Source organism: Carettochelys insculpta, chromosome 2, assembly GCF_033958435.1.
Source record: "Carettochelys insculpta isolate YL-2023 chromosome 2, ASM3395843v1, whole genome shotgun sequence".
Lineage (NCBI taxonomy): Eukaryota > Metazoa > Chordata > Testudines > Carettochelyidae > Carettochelys > Carettochelys insculpta.
Genome location: NC_134138.1, coordinates 90002206 through 90023526, shown reverse-complemented (window position 1 = coordinate 90023526; position 21321 = coordinate 90002206). Strand labels below are relative to the sequence as shown.

The following is a 21321-nucleotide window of genomic DNA, read 5'->3' as shown; positions in this document are numbered from 1 at the left end:
GTTGAACAGCTTTACCCAACAGTCAACCAAATCAGCTTCCCTAATATGTTTTAATGTATATATCAAGCATTTCAAACAGAATTCATCCTTTATGGGGCACATGCAATATATGCATGTGTACTGCAGAATAAAGTCTATTTCGTAGCCAACAACTCCCCCCCACCAGCCCTCTCTGCATAACCCAATTAAAACAGTCTTTGAGATTCCAAATTTTTAAAAAGGGAATAGGGAGGATAAGTTACATAAAACAAATGAAGCAAGCTTCCATCCAACCCAGGATTTTAAAAAAGCCCATCTCCTCCAACTTTTCATATTCACATCTACTGATTGCTCGGTCTTTCACAGAGGGAATCTGGAGCTTAAGAAAATGATTTCAAGATGTTGATCTCAGACTGTTCTTCAGTATCTCTCATGACAGCACTATCTGAAATACTTTCCTGCTAAAGACACTATAGGAATCTTGTACATCTTTTTAGTTTTTAGCAAGTAAGCTGGCTTCCAGGTGCCTGCCTTGCATATTTCCCATTAAATTAATACCTCTTGGGTTGATTCAATAGAGGTGTCAGAGGCTAGAGGATATTCCCCACACATATTCCAACCTACCCCTTTCCCAACAGCTAGGTCATAGCTACACTTGGCTTTTTTTTTTTTTTAAAATACTTTTATTATTTTGATGGATATCAAAAATAGAAAAGAATATTTAACATCTATTTGAATTTCAACACTGCAGGAAATGGAGGGAAGTCAGATAATTATTTAGTTACAGTAAATATTGAAATTCAAAAAGCTAAAGCTTTATAAACCATTAAAACATCAACTGACAAAATATAGAGCAAATATCCTTAAATTCTAAGTTCTCACGCCACTTTTTTTATTTTCATTTGTGAATTTTGATCAATATTTTTTGCCAGTCTGTGTGTACCATGAAATCTACATTTTCTCTCTGTCTGTCTGTGTGTGTTAAAAAAAACACCTCATGAATACCCAAGATATGCGGCTGCCAAGTGAACTTTACTCTGAAGGAAAGTGCTCTGTTACTTTCTCACTACAGCATTTAAGCAAAGAATCTATGGAGGAGCCTAGAGGTCTTACACTGATTTTCATCTCAATTGTTTTGGATAAAATATTTGCTGAGAAGGAGTCTATTGAAGCTAGAAAGACTAGTGGAACAGGTACCCATGTTGAACTCAAGGCCTGCTGAGGATAGTGCTATTATTCTGGATCAGGATCTAGTCAGCTGGGCTCTTTCCAGTGGGAGACCCGTTTTTAAAGAAGGAAAATTTTGATTCAGTAAGCTTGTACATAAAATGGAGGAAAAATTCCTTATTGGACTCGGAAGAGAATCATTTATAGCGGGTTTCTGCTGCTTTCTGTCTCCAGCATCTCCTCATTTTGCTTATGTCACCGAACAGGGAAGATGGTCTCAAAAAAAAAAAAAAATCTAAAAATAATTCAGAACTAGTTATTTCTGCAATTCAGAACTACTTTGTTTTTAAAAGACTGTCTCTGAGATCTCTGCACCATTATTTTTCTTTCTAAGTTAAGAGGAGCAAAAATTTCAGGTGCTGGGCCAAGAAGGAAAACTGCCCTAGTTCAACAGAGTGCATCCCTAAATTAGGGACGGAGGAACTAGTGTCCATAGAACTAAAACCTTCTTCCAATGGGGGGGACATTGCAACTGCCTATGCCTATGGGGAACCTGCTACATAAAGCTGTGGTGGGCCCCCACACAAAGAAGCTTACTCCTGGAAATGCTGGTTCAGTCATAAGGAGTCATCATTCTACACAACGCTAATGTCAGGTTGCTGTGAAATGGTTGTTGAACTCAGATCTCCACTCACCCTGGAACCAGTTAGAGACATCTTTCTCTCTACCAGACTTTCTATCTGGGAGCAGAAAAAGTAAAGCCCCTTTCAATGTAGGTCTGGACAAGGAATTACAAACAGCATTTTCTGATGCTTTATCTTTTAGATTTGTCCGATATTTACATCAGAGAAGAGCCAACTGCAAAAGGATTTAAAGGCACAGGGTGTCTGAAAATAGAATTAAAGACATATTATCAAATGTAGGAATTCACCTGAAGATAGACTTGATGCTATTTGTAGCCTAGCTCCATGGAAACTAAAATCTACTGTAAGGCTCAAATGGAGCTGAATGGGGCAAAACCAACAGATTCAGACTAATGTTAAAGACTATTACTTAAAGAGAAGTGTAGGCAAGTAAGAAGACTGCAGTAGGAAGCAGTGTATTTTTGTGTCTATTACTGTTCCTTTTAACTACTTCCAAAAATCCAGGCTATGTAAAATAGATCAGGAAACAAATGCAGAACACAATGGCAGAACACACAAACGTAGAACACTCCAGCCATATGTTGACAGAAGTTACTGTCAGAAGATATCTTTTGACGAAACATCTGTCAGATTTCAGCCAGGCAGCAAAGTGGATCGAAAAAGCCATCTGCTCTGTCAGAGAGCTTGAAACAACGGCTGACCAGAAGTGCACCAGACAGGGCGCCTGGTGACCCAGAAGCCCTGTCTGTTGCTAGAGGGCCCCCCAGAGCATCCACACGACTTATCTGTCAACAGATTCTGTCAAGAAAGGCATTCTGCCTCATGGGGGAGAGTCAGAAGGCTGTCAACAGAAGTGCCATATTCTGTTGATTTACTGCTGACAAAACTCTATATAGTGAACACATAGCCAATGTGCCTTAGGGCACAGTTTTCAAGAGAGTTCAGCTCCCATTTTTTTCATGTCACTTAGGCACTTTTGAAGATTTTATCCCTTATCCACTTTGACTAGTTTATTGTGGACAACATCCTGACATAGCTAGCCTCTTTACAAAGGTATTCAAACAAAAGGTTTTAGGGTAGGTAAGCCCTATGAGAATAATGAAATTGTTAAAAGTCCTAGTAAAACTGAGCACAGCATTCAATTTTAGGTTTATAGCTATCCCGATGCGTAGGAAAGATAGAAAACATGGCATAAGACCGCCCTGGCTTAACCAGGAGATCTTGCATGATCTCAAAATAAAAAAGGAATCGTATAAGAAATGGAAACTAGGACAAATTACAAAGGACGAATATAGGCAAACAACACGAGCATGCAGGAGCAAGATTAGAAAGGCTAAGGCACAAAATGAGCTCAAACTAGCTACAAGCATAAAGGGAAACAAGAAGGCTTTTTACAAATACATTGGTAGCACGAGGAAGACCAAGGAGAGGGTAGGGCCATTGGTCAGTGAGGAGGGAGAAACAGCAACAGGGAATTTGGAAATGGCAGAGATGTTTAATGATTTCTTTGTTTCGGTCTTCACTGAGAAATCTGAAGGAATGCCTGACATAGAGAATGCTAGTGAAAAAGGGGTGGGTTTAGAAGTTGAAATATGAAAAGAACAAATTAAAATTTACTTAGAAAAATTAGATGTCTGCAAATCACCAGGGCCTGATGAAATGCATCCTAGAATCCTCAAGGAGCTGACAGAAGAGGTATCTGAGCCTTTAGCAATCATTTTTGGAAAATCGTGGGAGATGGGAGAGATTCCAGAAGACTGGAAAAGGGCAAATATAGTACCCATTTATAAAAAGGGGAACAAGAATAACCCGGGAAACTACAGGCCAGTCAGCTTAACTTCTGTGCCAGGAAAGATAATGAAGCAGGTAATTAAAGAAATCATCTGCAAGCATTTGGAAGGTGGTAAGGTGATAGGGAACAGCCAGCATGGTTTTGTTAAAAACAGATCATGTCAAACCAATCTAATAGCTTTCTTTGATGGAATAACGAGCCTTGTGGATAAGGGAGAAGTGGTGGATGTGGTATACCTAGACTTCAGTAAAGCATTTGACACGGTCTCACATAATATACTTATCAATAAACTACGCAAATACAATTTAGATGGGGCTACTATAAGGTGGGTGAACAACTGGCTGGATAACCGTACCCAGAGAGTAGTTATTAATGGTTTTCAATCCTGCTGGAAAAGTATAACTAGTGGGGTTCCGCAGGGATCTGTTTTAGGACCGGTTCTGTTCAATATCTTCATTAACGATTTAGATATTGACATCAAAAGTACACTTATTAAGTTTGCAGATGATACCAAGCTGGGAGGGGTTGCAACTTCTTTGGAGGATAGGGTCATAATTCAAAAGGATCTGGATAAACTGGAGAAATGGGCTGAGGTAAAGAGGATGAAGTTTAATAAGGACAAATGCAAAGTGCTCCACTTAGGAAGGAGCAATCAGTGTCACACATACAGAATGGGAAAGGACTGCCTAGGAAGGAGTACAGCAGAAAGGAATCTAGGGGTTATAGTGGACCACAAGCTAAATATGAGTCAACAGTGATGCTGTTGCAAAAAAAGCAAACATGATTCTAGGATGCATTAACAGGTGTGTTGTGAACAAGACACGAGAAGTCATTCTCCCACTCTAGTCTGCGCTGGTTAGGCCTCAGCTGGAGTATTGTGTCCAGTTCTGGGCACTGCAGTTCAGGAAGGATGTGGAGAAATTGGAGAGGGTCCAGAGGAGAGCAATGAGAACCATCAAAGGTCTAGAGAACATGACCTATGAAGAAAGGCTGAAAGAACTGGGCTTGTTTACTTTGGAAAAGAGAAGATTGAGGAGGGACATGATAGCAGTTTTCAGGTATCTAAAAGGGTGTCATAAGGCAGAGGGAGGGAACTTGTTCTTCCTTGCCTCTGAGGATAGAACAAAAGGCAATGGACTTAAAATTGCAGCAGGAGAGGTTCAGGTTGGACATTAGGAAAAAGTTCCTAACTGTCAGGGTGATCAAACACTGGAACGAATTGCCAAGGGAGGTGGTAGAATCTTCATCACTGGAGATATTTAAGAAGAGGTTAGATAGATGGCTTTCAGGGAAGGTCTAGAAAGTGCTTGGTCCTGCCGTGAGGGCAGGGGGCTGGACTTGATGGCCTCTCAAGGTCCCTTCCAGTCCTACTCTTCTATGATTCTGTATTTACAAACCCACTGAAAAGATCGTAAATAAAACCAGAAAGGTTGTTAAACAACAAGCGTCAACTTTAAGTCAAAGACCTAGCCCCAATTCACTAAAATGTTTTTTAAAATATTACCTAAGACACTCTATCATCCGAGAAGCGATTCTCTTCCGACGCATCATACTGAACACCCAGATTCGACTAATCCCACAGATAGCAGGCTCAGGAGAAGTTGAGCAGCACCAGGCTTTTTGCCGTTCAAATATGATTTTCTCATTTTCTGAGCTAGCTTCTGGAATCTTCTCTTCTATAACTCTATAGCCCTGCAGAGAACATCAAACTTTAACAGCATGATAGATAACTCCACAATATGTGAGCAATGCTTGTACAAGACAATACACTCTGCTGTTACCACACACTTCAGTTACACATCGTCCATCGCGGGGGACACTGCCTCCCCCCCCTTCATGCCTTGGCTCATGAGGCCATACACCATCCACCTGGACCCAAGCCAGGAACTGTTTAATGCCCAACTCAAGTGGACACAGAGCTAAGTTGAGTGTGCCTTTGGCTGCCTCAAGGCACATTTTAGGTGCCTCCTGACCTGGCTGGATGTTGGGGAGCACAATGATCCCCAAAGCAGTGGCTGCCTGTTCTGCTCTTCATGACATTTTGGGGAAGAAGAACTAGACCTTCATCCCCAGGTGGGGGATGGATGTTGGCCATGGCTATGAGCAGCTGGGCGCAACGCTGGTCTTCCAGGCCCATCACGATGGGCAGTGGATCCAGAAGGCCCTAAGGGAGAGCTTCTCTCATGGTCCCCAATAACCCTCTCCAGGGCCCCTCAGCCTTGGGCCCACAGCCCTACTCTCTCCCCACCACAACCCCTCATTCTGCTATCTTACCCCCTCAAACCCTCCCCAATAAAGAGGGACACAGGGGTAGTGTTCAAATAATTTGTTCACTTATAAAAAATAGAAATGTGATATGACAATAAACACACAAAAACTATTTACAATGAGGAAGAAGCTATAAACTATATACAGTGGGGAGGAGGCTTCGGAGAGTCGGTGGGGGGTGGGGGGGCAGGCATTAGTCCAGGGAGGCGGTGGAAGGCTGCAAGCCTGTGGGGGAGCAGGACACTGAGCAGTGGCAGTAGCCTCGAGATCCCTTCCCACCACAGATTCAGGGTCCCCATTGGGGGTGGGTTGGGGCATGGTGCAGCCATGGCCATCACCCACCAAATAAGGTAACTTCTGTTGACAAATCACTCTAATGTAGACGTAGCCCAAGTGTCCCTCAACTAGCAGAAACGGGGGCTGGATGACTTCATAATAGCCATGTTCTGCTAATTCCCTCTGATGCATTGACACCAACCATAGTTAGAAGACAGGACATTGTCAGAAGTATCCTGACCACTGGTCTGAGGCAGTGTAGCTATTTTTACATTAACTTTTTCGTTTAGTTTCGATCCCCTTGATTTCACAACTAGAATAGAAGATTCAAAAGTATAAGATTTCAAGTATGGTGTTTCTTTGGGTTAGCTCTTCAATTGAATGTGATAGTGAACAGAATGCACTTTAATTGCTACCTTAAGAAATTAACTTTTTTAGATTTTTCTTGTTTTGTTCTTTGTGCCAATAGAGACACCCTAAGGCTCCCATAAAGTACTACAGGATGGTGGACAAGTCTGTAATATCAGTGCTTAAGTATATGGAGACACAAATAACTACAGTTTGGAAATGTCCATAATGGAAAACTCTTCACCTGTCTAATGAAGATTACCTTAGTGGGTTTTTTTTGCTTTTTTTAAAATAACGCTTGTGAATACTTTGTCCCCAGAAAACAACAAGAAGTCCTGTGGCACCTTATAGACTAACAGATACTTCGGAGCATAAGCTTTCATGGGTAAAGATCGGCTTCATCTATAAGGTGCCACAGGACTTCTTGTTGTTGTCAAAGACATATACTAAACACAGCTCTCTCGCTGATACTTGGTCTCCAGAGGACCACCTCTAACTCTAGGACCATCTGGCATAGTACAGAGACTGGTAAGAGCTGGAATTTCCAATACATGCTAGAATCCCTAAGTTTAGCTGTCACAAATAAAATTGACCACCTTAAAAATGGGATCATATTAGCCATTAATGGTCAGAGCTCAATTTTTACCTACCCATGTAGCTTCTGAATGCCTAAAAATACACCACTGGCCATTCAACACTGACTCTCCAAAGCTCAACCCTCTGGAATTTGATCACTTACCGACTGGATATGTTCTGCAATTAAACAACCAGCCACTTTTTTGTCATTAGAAATAAAGAGAAGTGTCTTTGTTCTAGAATAGCACTTGAGTGGAGCCTGTTGGAATCCCAGGTCATTGTCCACCATCTCTCTAATTTCTTCAACCTGTCAAAATAAAATTAAAATTACCATGTAGTGAAACAGTTATATGTAACTATACAACCCAACAAGAAATGCTACATGACTATGGGAAGCTAACAGTTCTAGACAAATTAAACAGATTGGAAGTGGGTTTTTTTCCAGAAGTTTGAAAGATTATTCTAGATATAATATATGGAATATCAATATATGGACCGTTTAAAGAATGAGTAACTGTAAATATTAAATTAGACATTTCTTTTGGCATACTTCCAGTAGTTTCAAACTTCAAGTTAAATTCTGTCCATGTCTTTAAGGCCAGGAAACAATCCCTAAAATTAAGTGCAAACTTTCCTAAAGCTAAACAGTGGACCAGGCCAGTAAATATCTGAATCAAGCTACATTAAAACTTTCTAGTCCTAAGTTTTGATGAAAAATTTTAAATGCAGAAAAATAACACACACCTCTCAAAGGTGAATGTGAATAGCAGGAATGTATTAGCAGTAAGAACACAAAGACAGCAATTTTGAGCTGACTACATTCTTCGAATAACAATAATAGCACCATCAAAAATTCAAATACTTTATCTAATATGTACACACAATTTTTAATCTAACCCAAGACATTCTGTCAAGACTACAGTTAAAGAATAACTTTCAAAAAGGTAATGTCAATTCTAGTTTCTCATCCAAATTTCTAAGTGCTGGCACGAGATGTAGCCACGTGCACTTCAAAGTGCCCTTACTCCCCAAAATTTTGACACTTTGAAGTTGCTGTGGAGGAGAATTAGCCTAATGAAGTGCTGCATATTCATCACAGCACTTCATCAGTATTCTCCAATCAACCTAATTACCACGCCCCCTTCGAAGACATAGCTACATTGAAATAAATTTCTAATCGTTGCTCAGATCACCAAACTTCAGTACTCATGACATTTGTAAAATGGCGAGTGTACAGGTATTAGAAAATTTTGTAGAAAATGATAAAGAAAAAAAGCAGTAGAAGTTGATACGGGAAGATTTTTATAGTAAGTTATAATTAATTTCAGCTTTTAATTTCTCTTGGATTTATTTATCTGAAAAACAACTAAATTCATGTCAGTCTGCATTCTTATAATATGTATTTCAGCATATTTTAAACCTAGTATTAAAAAGGCTAGATTTTACAAATGTCTTCTGGTATTTGTCTTCTCTTCTGGTATTTCGAAAGCAACGGCTACTTTCATTGGCTGAATTTGTCAGTGGTTCCATATGAAAACTCAAGCTGAAATCAAAGAGTCTGTAACACATACCAAATTGCATATCAAGCGCTAATGAGAATTTATACTTTCTTGGAAGAAAAAACAAATAATGCAATTTCTTGTAACAACTTTCCCTCTTCAGTTGTTTATGCTATGAATCAATAACACTCCACTCCTAGTGTCATGAACAGGGGCTTCATCAAGCATAGGATGAACACATAGGGCTGAATTATTATGAGGTGCCAAGATTGGACTTGGCGCAGTTGAGGAGTACGTGGAGGTAATAATTCTAAGCTTGCAATGAAGTGTTCTCATAATTATGGCTTCAAAGAAAAGACTTCATAAAAAAAAAGTTAGTTTATAGTGAAATAAATTTAACCTCCTCATTGTCCTTACCAAAAATTATGCAGAATACATTATAAAAAATTAAATCATTCAATGTACCTTTTTAAGTGCATATTTTGGATCATCAGGAAGAACCATTATTATCTTGCCATCAGGATATTCAGCCAAAATTCTCTCTTTCTTCCATCCCTAAGTAAAACAAACATGTATCTATTCTGTGTACAAGATAATCCTCTTACAAACAGAAAAGTGACATAGATTTCAATTTATCTAGATGTATAGTCAGCCTGTACAAAAATTATGTGATAACTAATTACTGATAGTTTCGCTGGTAAACAACCAGATCAGCCATCCTTATTTATCCACACAATAAGCTTAATGAAGTCTCATTCAATGAAATGTATCGTAAATCAACCATCTCAAGCCACAACTCATGAAACTTTTATTTTAAAATTTCCAAATGGATGATTTTTATTTTATTTTAGCAAAATTGTTGTTCAAGCTAAATTTAATCAGGATTAACAAACTCACTCAACTATAACTGATTTCCCCAACCTACAAGAAATATATTTTCCAGAGTCCAAAAATGGAAATAAATTAAGTTTTATTTTTAAAAAATTATTTAACATGGTTACCTCCACAAATACACACTCAGTTTTAAAGCTCTAGCATGCGAAAGACCTCCAGGAGGTTTTAAATGAACTGATTGGCATGCACTTGCCCAAAACTCAAGGAACAGGGTTCTTTGTTATTGATCATAACTATCAAAGCCACAAGAAGGAGACTATAAAAAGTATTATAACTACCTTCTAAGTATCTAATGGGGAAGGAGGCTACGTTGTGTGTATCTGAAGTTAAACATACTCAAAAAAATAGAGGTAATTAATTCTTCTTCAGAGCCACACTCATGGTGATTAATGAGCAGTACCTGCATGGAAAAAAACAAAAAAGCCACTTAAATCTAGTAAGATGGGACGGATCCAGAAATTGAATTGCTTTGACGGGCTTCTGAAAATATCAAATACAAAAGAAATAAGGAACACTTAACTAGCTGACCTGTAAGTCTCACACAAAGCACTTTTATGTAAAAAGCTTTTGAAGAACTAATACAGATGGTACAATTTTCTCAAAGACACGAACCATCCAGCTTCAGTAAAATGTTAGCTGACAAAAATACAAAACAAGTCGATTTGACACAATCCAAAATAGGGAAAGTGTCATAAAGATTAAGTCTAGTTCATTTCTTATCATCTTGATACTTTCAGCCATTCTTTCCTGAACGAGATGTTAAAAATCAAACTTTTAGAAACAAAATGTCAGAGAGTTTCACTTGATGCCAGCAGTGAAAACTGGCACAAGAGGGATCACGCTGTTCCTCCATGATGCTACTGGTGAGCACTAGTATCACAAGGATGCCATGCACAAATTTAGTTTCAATCCTTTCTCTTCCCCTCTCCGTGATAGCACTGAATACTAACAGAAAGGGGCAGGCAATATAATGATGGTGAAAATCTGCTGCTGTGGCACAAACAGCAGTATCATCACACTAGCGTAGTAGAAGCGCAGCACGTGGCTGCACTTGATTTCCAACTACAGCAACATATACTCTAACAGACAATAATGAATAAGGGATTAAGCCACCATCTTTTTTTTTTGTATCCCCCCCCACTTCAGTCTCTCACAGCTTCCATCACCTACTCTCGATTGAGTATGTCATTGATATGGCTTCAGTAATGTGACTGAGAATCCTATCGTAACAGCATCCAGAGTGCTGGTATCCCAACACAAAGATGCAGCCTTATATTTTTGGTACAAATCATAAGGTATTCCAAATAACTAGTTAATTATTTTTCATCAAAATGAAAATTTGACAAAGTAGAAAAGAAATATGAAAACTTACTTCTCAACAGCTAAATCCAAATACGTAATGTGTTTAACTATTAGAGGAGAGGGAATATACAATTTCATGTTGCCTGATTCTGCCATTACTGCTCTGCTTTTAAGTAATATTTTAGTAGCTGGAATCTAATCTACAGTAGTGCCTGGATTTATGTAAGGGCTGTGTTCCCACACACCCTCACATAACTGGAATTTCACTGAAGTTGGGGGGTCACTTTTTTCCTCAGTGGAACGCATGTTCTGCAGCCAAGGAAGCAGCAGGAGCACCTGGAGTTCCTTTTGAAAGGGACCAGGGACAGGCTGAGCCGCACGAGGAGAGCGGGATTTTGAGTTGCGCTTAACTCGCATTAATGCGAGTTAAGTGCATCTTGAAATCATGCATTTCAAGGATTTATTGTACAGTGAAGAATGCAATAAAATCAGCAGTCATTAAATAATGCAGGACAACTTAAGCTTCCTCCAAATATTTCAAGGATTGTTTAAAAAGATTGGATTCTAGCCTCTCTCTCATTTTCTGATTTTTTTTTTTTTTTTTTTTTTTTTTTTTTTTTTTTTAAAAAGGAACTGATTCTATTTTAGGCACAAGAGAGTGATTCTGTTTTTGGCACTGCCAACATTAAATTTCCAAAAAGGAGAAAGGCAACATATCTACAGATGCTTAGAATTCAACCACAAAAAGCTCAATTAAGGCTGAAAATATATATTCTAAAAAGTTTTGCCATGCCTTTCGTGAGTATTCAACAAAAGATTCAGAATTGATTTGATTTTACAGTATAGGGTAGAAAGCAAATTAAAAAACAAAACATATATCCCCATTTTGATTTTTGCAGTTAATAGGTTTAAACAAATATCTTGTCAGTATTGCTATTGTTGTTTATATACCATTGATAAAAAAACACACCAAACGTTATCATGGTATGGGTATTATTCTCAGATTAAAACGTCCAGTATATGTAGAAGTGAGAGAGAAAGAGAGAAAGAGAGAGAGTGAGTAACATCAGCAACAATCAAACTGTATTGGTTATAATTTGCAGATATTTAATCGGAAAGACAGTATCATTGAAGAATTTTGAGGGTATATTTTCCTTTAAAGAAACCACACCTACAGACACCCACATTAAAATATAATTAAGTGAAAAAGGGCTTATAAGATCAAATTGCAAGGCATTTTGTATCACTGGGGGCTCTAGAGGAGTCCTTGAACTAATCAGTAGAACACACAAAAAGACACATTAAAATTAAAGCAAGTAGTTATGCTCTCCTACAAAAAAGGACAAAAGTTAACATATCTACAGATGCAAATACATTTTGTAATTTTCTACTGCAGAGCCATAATAAGTTTGCTTTTCTTCTCTAATTTTTATTTACATTATTTCAAGTCATCTGTTTTGTCAAGCCCAAAGTTTACTTAATTTTATTTTAATACAAGGTCTCTCTGCAATGAAAAAACTCACATCTAATTTTAATATTAATGCCTGTAAGACATAGAAACTTCTTCTGATATGCCTTCCAACATGCTTATGTTCTGCATGATCATGGAAAATGGCATGATCACAGCATATTGTAAGACATGTAACCTTTAGGGATTCTAAAAAACCGCAATATCAAAAATTATAACAACATTTCAACTATAATTTGAAAAGGGGCAAATATAAATTAATTGTTGTGCCCAAACCAGCACTTCCTTCCAACAACTGCAACACTAGTGCCTGGTGGGTAAATAGTCTGTAATTCTCAGCACAGGTCCTTAAGAAGTGATCTGAGAGACAGTAGCAGTCCACAGATTAAGAGGTAGCATACCATAGGTTAATTTTTTTTAGTTTGAACCCTAAAATATATAATGGAAAAATAATTTGTATAACTTAAGATGGAATCATTATTACACAAAAAGTTCTATTTTTTGAAATGGTTTACATTGTGTTTTAATAAAACAGAAAAACCTTGTATACATAAACTATAGACGTTAATATTCAGAGATAAGAAAGTATGCAAAAGCACAGGAAACACTGCATATTACAGAGCAGTTGCTAAAGCAACTGCAGCATTGTGGCACTGTACGGGGAAAATTGCAATGTTGTGGCTTTAGGGCACTATTTTGTTTAAACCAGCACTATTAAGGTGAAAAGCAATAATACAAGATACAATTGTGACCTTTGCTCCAAGCAAGAGCAATTTCAATGGTGCTAGCAACTCTCGTGTGCTTTTAATCACTTGCGTGGGTATATAAGTGGAGTTACCAGCACAGCAAGCATCTGCAATGCTAAAATTCTCTTACATAGACTTGCCTTTAAAGCACATGAGCGTCTTCAAAGTATCACAGATTAACTTTAAATTTCCCAAGTTTCCTGAGTTTGTATAAACTTCAAATGCAACAAGAAGATTCCAGAAATTGTTTGATGTGCCAGATGATCCTGACTTGTCTACATAAATAGGTTCCCCAAAATTTACCATCAAAAATAGATGATGTACTCTGATTCTTCCTGAAAATATTTAGTCGTGGATGAAATATGACACTTAATACTGTTTAATTCTGGTAAACAACTCCACAAGTACTTTTCCTGTTAAAGGCATGATCAAGAATGTCTTTCTGAAATTAATTTGAACAATGAACCTTTGTACATTGCCTTCTTGACACTTCGTTAAGATGGCAAAGGCACAGGCTCTATTGCTTAGAACGCAGAACCAAAATAGGGTAACTTGGATTCCAGTTTCCAGCTCTGCCACCAACTATGTGATGTTGGACAAGTTACAACTTGCCCTTCCCTTCATCTCCCTCACCTGTAAAATGCAGGTATTACCTCTTAAAGGATGTTGAGATTTTGATTGTAGAATGCGTCATGATTCTTGGATGAAAGGTGATAAGTACACAGTATTATCAGATATTAAAATTAAGACATTTTTAAAAGAGCAAAAGAAATGGGATGTCAAACAGCATAAGTTATCCTATTTGACATATCAGCAAGTCTTATACTGCACTAAGTATGTATTCTCCAGGATTCAGTGGTTAAGAAATAAAGCATGTCTGCTTACCTCCGTCTTATAAATGTGGATGTTTAGTTTTATCTTCAATAGCAATATCCTATTTATTTCCAAATTTCAAAAAAGATGTTAAAAATGCTTTAAGCCAATAGCCATTACAAATAGGTAACTCTGTTCCTTGTCTCCTGGAGACCTTAAGAATTATGAGCATTGGTTCTAAGATACATTCCCAGCAATAAGGTTACTAATGATTTACGCTTACTATCCAGCCTTTGATTCTCCTCACATGCAGCCATGCCTAAGCCACAGCTACTGTAACTAAGCACAAACTTCATGTGAAAAATATCTGACCATACAACTAAAAAGTGTATCAGGTATCACTGAATTCAGGCAGTTTGTGAAACTTCAATTCTCGTATTTCCTAACTTGTGGGTGCTTGACTTTGCCAACTTAATAATGTTAACATAGAATTATGCAACAAAAAAGCAATTCTGTAGCACTTTAAAGACTAACAATATAATTTATTAGGTGATGAGCTTTCGTGAGACAGACCTACTGAGTCTACCCCACAAAAGCTCATTGCCTAAAGAATTATTTTGTTAGTCTTTAAAGTGCACAGAACTGCTTTTTTGTTTTCTGTAGACACAGACTTAACAGGGCGACCTCTCTGTGGCAGAACTGTGTTTACATCTTCCCAGATTTTGTTTTAAAAATAAGACAAATAAAAAGAAACTCTATCCTGTGGCATCATATCAGCATCTCCACTGATCATCATCAGGGATGGAACCTTTATATTAAATAATCAAGACAGACCCACACCTTTTGTGTTACTGGTGTGACAGGTTGACAGCCTTGGAGCCCTGCACAGATACAAAATCTGTGTCCATATCTTTATCTGCAAAAATGAGCTGCAGATATCTGTAGTGACATCCATGGATGCAGATACCTGCAGATACCCACAAATCTTCAGTGTTCTAAATAAAAAAAAATCTGTATCAGCATCCATATCTGCAAAAATAAGCTGTAGATATCCACAGGGCTCTAGACAAGAGGATGGAACGATTTAAAGAGGGTTTCACAGGTACATGCTGACAACAGAATAGTAAGTCTTTAGAATATAGAGTTCCAATCCAGACACCCTGCTTTAGTAGGAACAGACACCTCTCTACCATATTATCTACCTGTGCCTATTCCAGTCTGGCCTTCCCCCATCTCTGGTTCCCAGCACATCCTAGGCTAACCCCTCCAAACTCCATGTCCAAGACCAAGCCTCCCCACTGCATTTTAAGTCTGTCCCCAGCCTTGCCACTCCATAGCCAATCTACCTCTTTACCATCTGTCCTCCAGTCACTCCCACTGCTTGCTGCCCATACTTCCCAACCCTAAAGGCTCTCAATTCCCAGTATCCCTACCTCACCATTGGTTCCTTGTCCGAGATTCTTTTTCTATGAAGTCCCAATTCTCTCCTCTACCACTTGGCTTCTTGTCAGCTCTATGTTCCCTTCCTCCCTCCCTTTGGCCCCTCCAACTGGTTGTCAATCTTCTACTCACTCCAACTCATCACCCACGTTTCCCCCTCCTTAAAGTTCCTTTTCCTAACCACTTTGCATTTGCTTTAGGTAGTTTTCTTCTCCACACTGCCTGAGTCTAGTAGTGAAAGTATCACAGAGCACAGGTGGAGGTCTCAGTTCAGACACTTGGATCCAAACTCAGCACAGCCTCGAGTAGCACAGAGCTTCAAGAAAAGGCCTGCTCAGCTTGGAGCTAGAGGATGCTACTGATATTTAAGGAACCTCATAGCGAGTATGCTTGTGCTGCCATTTTTCACACTCTTGTAACGTGGCGACGTTCAGGCAGAACTTCACAGGGATGGCAAAAATCAAAATCCTGACACTACGGCTACATTCTGTGCCAAATTCTGAGTCTATATTCAAAGAGCAGTGGCACTATAGCTTTTTGAAGAAAAGGTCACTCGAATTTAATGTAAGCAAAAACAACTTATTTTCCCCCAGCTTTCTTCTCAAAAACTGCTGAAGCCTTCCGGCAGAAGTTTTCCATAAAATAGTCAATCTGAAGCAGACAATCAGCCTGGAAAATTTCAGCCCAAATTGAAGTTTGGCAAAGTTAAAAGCAAGTGAAAACAGAGCCTCATCATGGGAAATGTCCGGCAACATTAATAGACAATGCTATCAGCATTGCCTAAAATCAGCAATTGTGAACACAATAACTAAAACACTGATCAATATTAATCTAGGATAATGAAATCTTTGGAAAATGTATAACTTAAACCTCTCCCTAAAAGTCAGCAAGACACAGAGTTGAAAGGCACTTTAAAAAATTAAAATGTTGGTTTAATCTCATCAAAATGAAAGTTGTGTTAGTGGTGACAACAAAAACTACAGTTCCATAAGGCAAATATGAAGACAGTTATATTTTGAAGTAAAAAAGCAAGTATTCTGGTCCATAAAACAAGACAATATGGATTTTAAAAATTCATATAAGAGTAATGAGTAGAAGTCTTCCTTTTGAAGTGGAGTAGGAAATAAACGTAAAGGAAGGGAGGGTAATTTTCACAGAAGGGCCAGTCCACTAATTTGGCCTGGGGCAGAAGGACTGGGGCTACAGACAGCAACAGAGTGTATGAGTATGAAAGAGAAACTGTGAGAGAGACCAAATATGACAGGTTGAGTAGGTGCTGCATTGTATTTGTGACAGTGACTGGTGTCTGTGGCACAGACTGGTTACCTGTGACAGTGATTGTATGTGTGCGCATGCGCACTGCTGGGTAAATTTCTGACAGAAGCCACTCTCTCTCTCTCTCTCCAACTAGCGGGAGAATCCTAGGAGCAGCTCAGCTGCAGACAGAACAAGGGGCAGCAAGTTGGAGGTGGAGTGGGGAAGACAGCTGAAAACATGCTGCTGTTTGTCAATATGCACACTCTGTTAATCAGTTGAGCAGGGCCAGAGAGAAATGCGTGGTCGGCCCGATATGGCCCCTGGGGCAAAATCTGCTCACCTCTGACTTAAAGCCATCAATATTTACAGAATTCGGGGTCTCGTGGAAAAATGCTTCCAGCACTTCTGGGTGCAAAGACAATCCTTAAAATAGGAACCAAGGCAACATTAGCATCTTTACTCTACGAGCAGAGGGTTCCTCTGCCTCTGTTTAGTTTTCTCTAAGGCCCAGTAGAATGGAACTAGCAAGATACTAATCAGTTTCACGGCTTTTATTCAGAATCTTGACAGCAGCTATGAAGGGTGTGGGGGTGATTCAATTTCCCTCTTCTACTATTTGAGAAGCTATGAACAGTAGAACACCTGAGGTAGTGCGTTTTACCCACAAAAGCTGAAGACCTAATAAATTTGTTAGTCTCTAAAGGTGACACAAGACTGCTTGTTATTTGATTAGCAGTGGCGTGGATGATCCTTTAAATAAAAAAAATAAAGGATATAAACTAAATGACAAGGGGAAAGTAGAAAAGTAGATTAACAGAGATAAACCACCCTTTGCAACGGTCAGAAGGCCAGGAGGAGAAAGAAGGCTTAAAGCAGCAAAGATAACCCTGCCTCAATAATAAGCAAGAAGCTTTCGGGTGGGAGAGCAGAAGTGAGACCTTTTTCCTCCTTCTGAAGTCCAGCAACTGGGTCGATCACCCAACATATTAGATGCCAGGTTCTCATGCGTCAAGTGTTCCCATGTCTCACAATGAGACATCACAGGATGAAACTTGTGAATGGTAGTGAAGGGGAAGGAGGTACCTTGATATATTGCCTGTGCCTTCCCCATAGTGCTAAATGGAAAAAGAAATTGAGAAGCACCATAGCAGACAATTAACAGGAGGTTGATGCAAAGATAAAGCCTCTCAATAAGAATCAGGGACTGACTTCCAGCATTTTGCCTTTCTTATGGGTGGACTTCTCATAAAAACTGTTGTCTGGACATTGGAAAGAGGACACGTGAAAGCAAGCAAACAATCTGCTTCTCAATAGTAAAATTAGCCCTATAGCCAGGAGAAATGTAGGTATTTCTTCAAACCATGTCCTATCTCCAGAAGGCTGGTGGTGATGACAGGGAAATGAATGAGCAAGAAAGTGAGTGCACATGTGCTGGCACACAGGACAAGCTTCTGGGAAAGACTGTTTCATCATGGTATTTGCATCTTCAAAGAGACTTCAGATGGACTAAAATATTTGCTTTGACCACAGAAGTTTAGACTCTTAGAAGACATCTTTTCATATACACTAAATATAGCATGAGAATGAAACAAACTAACTCTGTTAGCTGTAAGCAGAGGTTCTGTAATAAAATTAAAAAAAAAAAAAACCACTATGAAAAGGAACAAGCCATCACATGGGAAAGCACGAGGACATCCGTGGGCACATGGCAGCTCAAATGTGGCTGGTTCTACCTGTTTCTAAAGTGATCTTGGAAATTGTACAATGTGTTCTAAATAGGATATATCTGTCAAAGGAAACTAAATAAGCAGCAACCACAGAAGCTATTTCAGGAGGAGAAGAATCATGTTACTGAGTTCTGTTGATGACAGCTACTAAGCAAGAGATTTAATTCATTCTTTTATGCCTTAAAGAACTGCATCTTCTGATTGGCCAAAAGAGTGCAGAAGAGAGATTTCTGTAAAAAGAATTACCACCAACCAAAAAACAGACTCTAAACTGTCATGACCAAGTCACGTTAGCAGTAGATGCTAACATAAAAGAAAAAATGTGCCAACTTTTGTTTGAGGTCTTATTGAAAGAAACGTTAAGTATAATCTCAAGGTACATGGGGAAGGAGGAGATAGGGAAAAAAGTAAGGTTACACTAACAATCATCACTCTGACAAATTCTCATCTCTCACAATAAGGCATTGGGGATGAATGATCTGACCAGTGAAGGAATGGAAGGTGTCTTAAGATAGTGCTCTTAAAAGTAAAATCAGACTCCAACTGGAGTAATGAAAATGCTGCCTAAACATCAAGTGTAGAATGATTCAGCAACTAAGGAAGTGAAATCAGAGTTTAAGAAAGTGAAAACGAGCAATTTAAAGTGGGGTAGAGATCTTTAATTAATGTTTAAAATTGATTTTGTTACTGCCTATTTAACTTCATTGACTAACTAATGATTATGTTTAATGCCCTCATTTACATTAACATGTATCAACTGAATATATATACCAAGTCACCACTTCCTCCATCAATGTTCTAAAAAAAATTAATATGAGCACAAGTTGACTTTTCCTGTATTGTTAGAATATTCAGAACTAACACTTCAGGTTCTCTTTATGCATCAAAGCAGCAAAAGGGCAATTTTGGGGGAAAATAATTACTTTCAAGACACCTTTATATAGCTGTTTCTACCACAGCCATCACAGTATATAAAACTGTCCACAACACCAAGCCTATATGTAGAAGGTTAAATAGAATGGCCAGTAACATTTGTGTGTGTGTATTTTTTATATATACACACACACACATATATATATATATACACACACACACATATATATATATATATACACACACACACACACACACACAGAGATATGTATGCTTTGAACGACATGGGCATTCCCAGTGGGGCCAAGGGAATTGTCCTGGTTCTGTTGGTGCGGCTGCTGCTGTTGCTTTCTTCCTCTCATGACCATCAATGAGACGTACGCATCGCCACTCTTCAAAGTTGTCACATGCGTGTCGTACAAGAGCACGCCAGCCTGTTTGGTCTTTGCATGCTGCTCTAGCTGATCTGGTTTTAAACCAGCATGAGCAAGGTTGGCCTTCACACAGTCTTAACTCTTGCGAGGCCTACCTTGATTCCTTTTGCCCTGGGAGAGTTTACCGTAGAGGAGTTGCTTAGGGATTCTTGACTCCTCCACTCGTATGATGTGCCCTGTCCAGCAAAGCTGGGCTTTCAGAATCATGGCTTCGATGCTCGTGGTTCCTGCTCTGTCCAGGACTTGCAGGTTCGTAAATGTCCTGACATTGAATGTGCAGTATTGACCTCAGGCTGCGTGTGTGGAAGTGCTCCAGCAGTTTTGGATGTTTTCTCTACAAGGTCTAGGTTTCACAGCAATACAGGAGACTGGTCAGGACTACAACCTTGTACACTTTCAGTTTAGTGGACTACTGAATAGTGTGCTGAGTCAACACTCGCACTCTCAGACGTCCTAGTGCCTGGCTGGCCTGGCAGATTCTGGCATTGATTTCTTTGTCAAGGGAGTCATCACTGGCTATCACACTGCCAAGGTACTTGAACTCCTCTACTGTTTTTAACTCTGTTCCTTCAATAAAGGCTGAAGCAGGGACAGCAGCAGATCCTGGAGCAGGTTGAAACAGTACCTCGGTCTTTCCTAGGCTGATGGTCAAACCAAAGAGGCGAGTGGCATCAGCAAACTTGTTGACGATCAGCTGGAGATCAAATTCCTTGTGTGCCATAAGTGCCCAGTCGTCAGCAAAGAGGGCTTCAAGGATGAGCCTCTAAAGCATCTTGGTTTTAGCATTCTGATGACGAAGGTCAAAAAGTGACCCATCAAGTCTGTATTTTATGTAGACGCCGTGGTCCAGGTCCCTAATTGCATGGCTGAGGACCAGGGAGGGTTAGCACCTCTGGTGTGGGGACTTGTTGTGTTTCTTCAGGGCAGTTTGTGCACCTTTGGTCCCCACCTGGCACCCAGCTCTCACCTGTGGCTCCAAGAAGCTGTAGCATGCAGCGGCCACACCCGCTAAACCACTTTGACAGGACGGCTAAACCAGGTGAAGGTAGCTGGCAGGTCTGAAACGTGCAGTGATATAGCAAATTGCCTAACCCAGCATGCAAAGTTGGCCCTGGCGGACTGGGTGGATGAGATCAACAGCAAGATCCAACAACCAGGAAGGTGGTTCTGCAACGCTCTGTGGAGAGCAAAGGGCATGAAAAGGCACCAAAGATGGCATGGCCATCCATTGCAGCCTAGGAAGTCCCAGCTGTGATGACTTTTCGTACCACTGGAACCAGGCTTCTGAGGCAGAGAGTGGAACTGCCCCTGTGCAACGGTTTTTCCACTTTAAACATTCAAGTGTAGATTATGACAAACCAACCAAAGAGTACGCATGCATTCAGATAGAGATTAAGTTTCCAATTGTTTAGCAAACTATAGGTTTGGCTAAACATTTTTTAACTAAATATAAGGCAGAAAATATCAAAGACGGTTACAAAATTACTTCCCCGATTCTCAACTTTTTTATATCAAGATACTACATAAAATTAACATCCCTGGTTAACATAAAATCTGTTATTCTACATTCCTTTTTGGAAAATGACTTGAGAAGCTGCAACTGGAGTCTCTCAGATTTCAGAGAGAAGATGTTTCAATAATTTGGAGGTGATGGTAAAAACAGCATGCTTGGGTGCACTTTAAGATAAAGCTATTTTGCAGTCAGTCACCTTTCTAACATGTTGACTGCACCATATTTTAAAATTCTAGCCCTCTGATTTTTTTAGAACTCTAGCTTTTGAATTTTTTCCACTAAAAACTACGAAGTTATTCCACATT

General features: G+C 39.3%; 1 protein-coding gene across 1 annotated transcript in view; it reads right to left on the bottom strand.

Annotated features, from left to right (window-relative positions):
* The window catches only part of ESCO1 (establishment of sister chromatid cohesion N-acetyltransferase 1), a 41711-nt gene that overhangs the window by 413 nt on the left and 19977 nt on the right, over positions 1-21321 (bottom strand). The window contains exons 8-10 of the mRNA XM_074987343.1: positions 9015-9104; positions 7214-7357; positions 5087-5274 (exon numbers count right to left, since the gene is read on the bottom strand). Coding sequence (XP_074843444.1) covers positions 5087-5274; positions 7214-7357; positions 9015-9104 — 422 coding nt within the window. The remainder of the gene's footprint in view (positions 1-5086; positions 5275-7213; positions 7358-9014; positions 9105-21321) is intronic.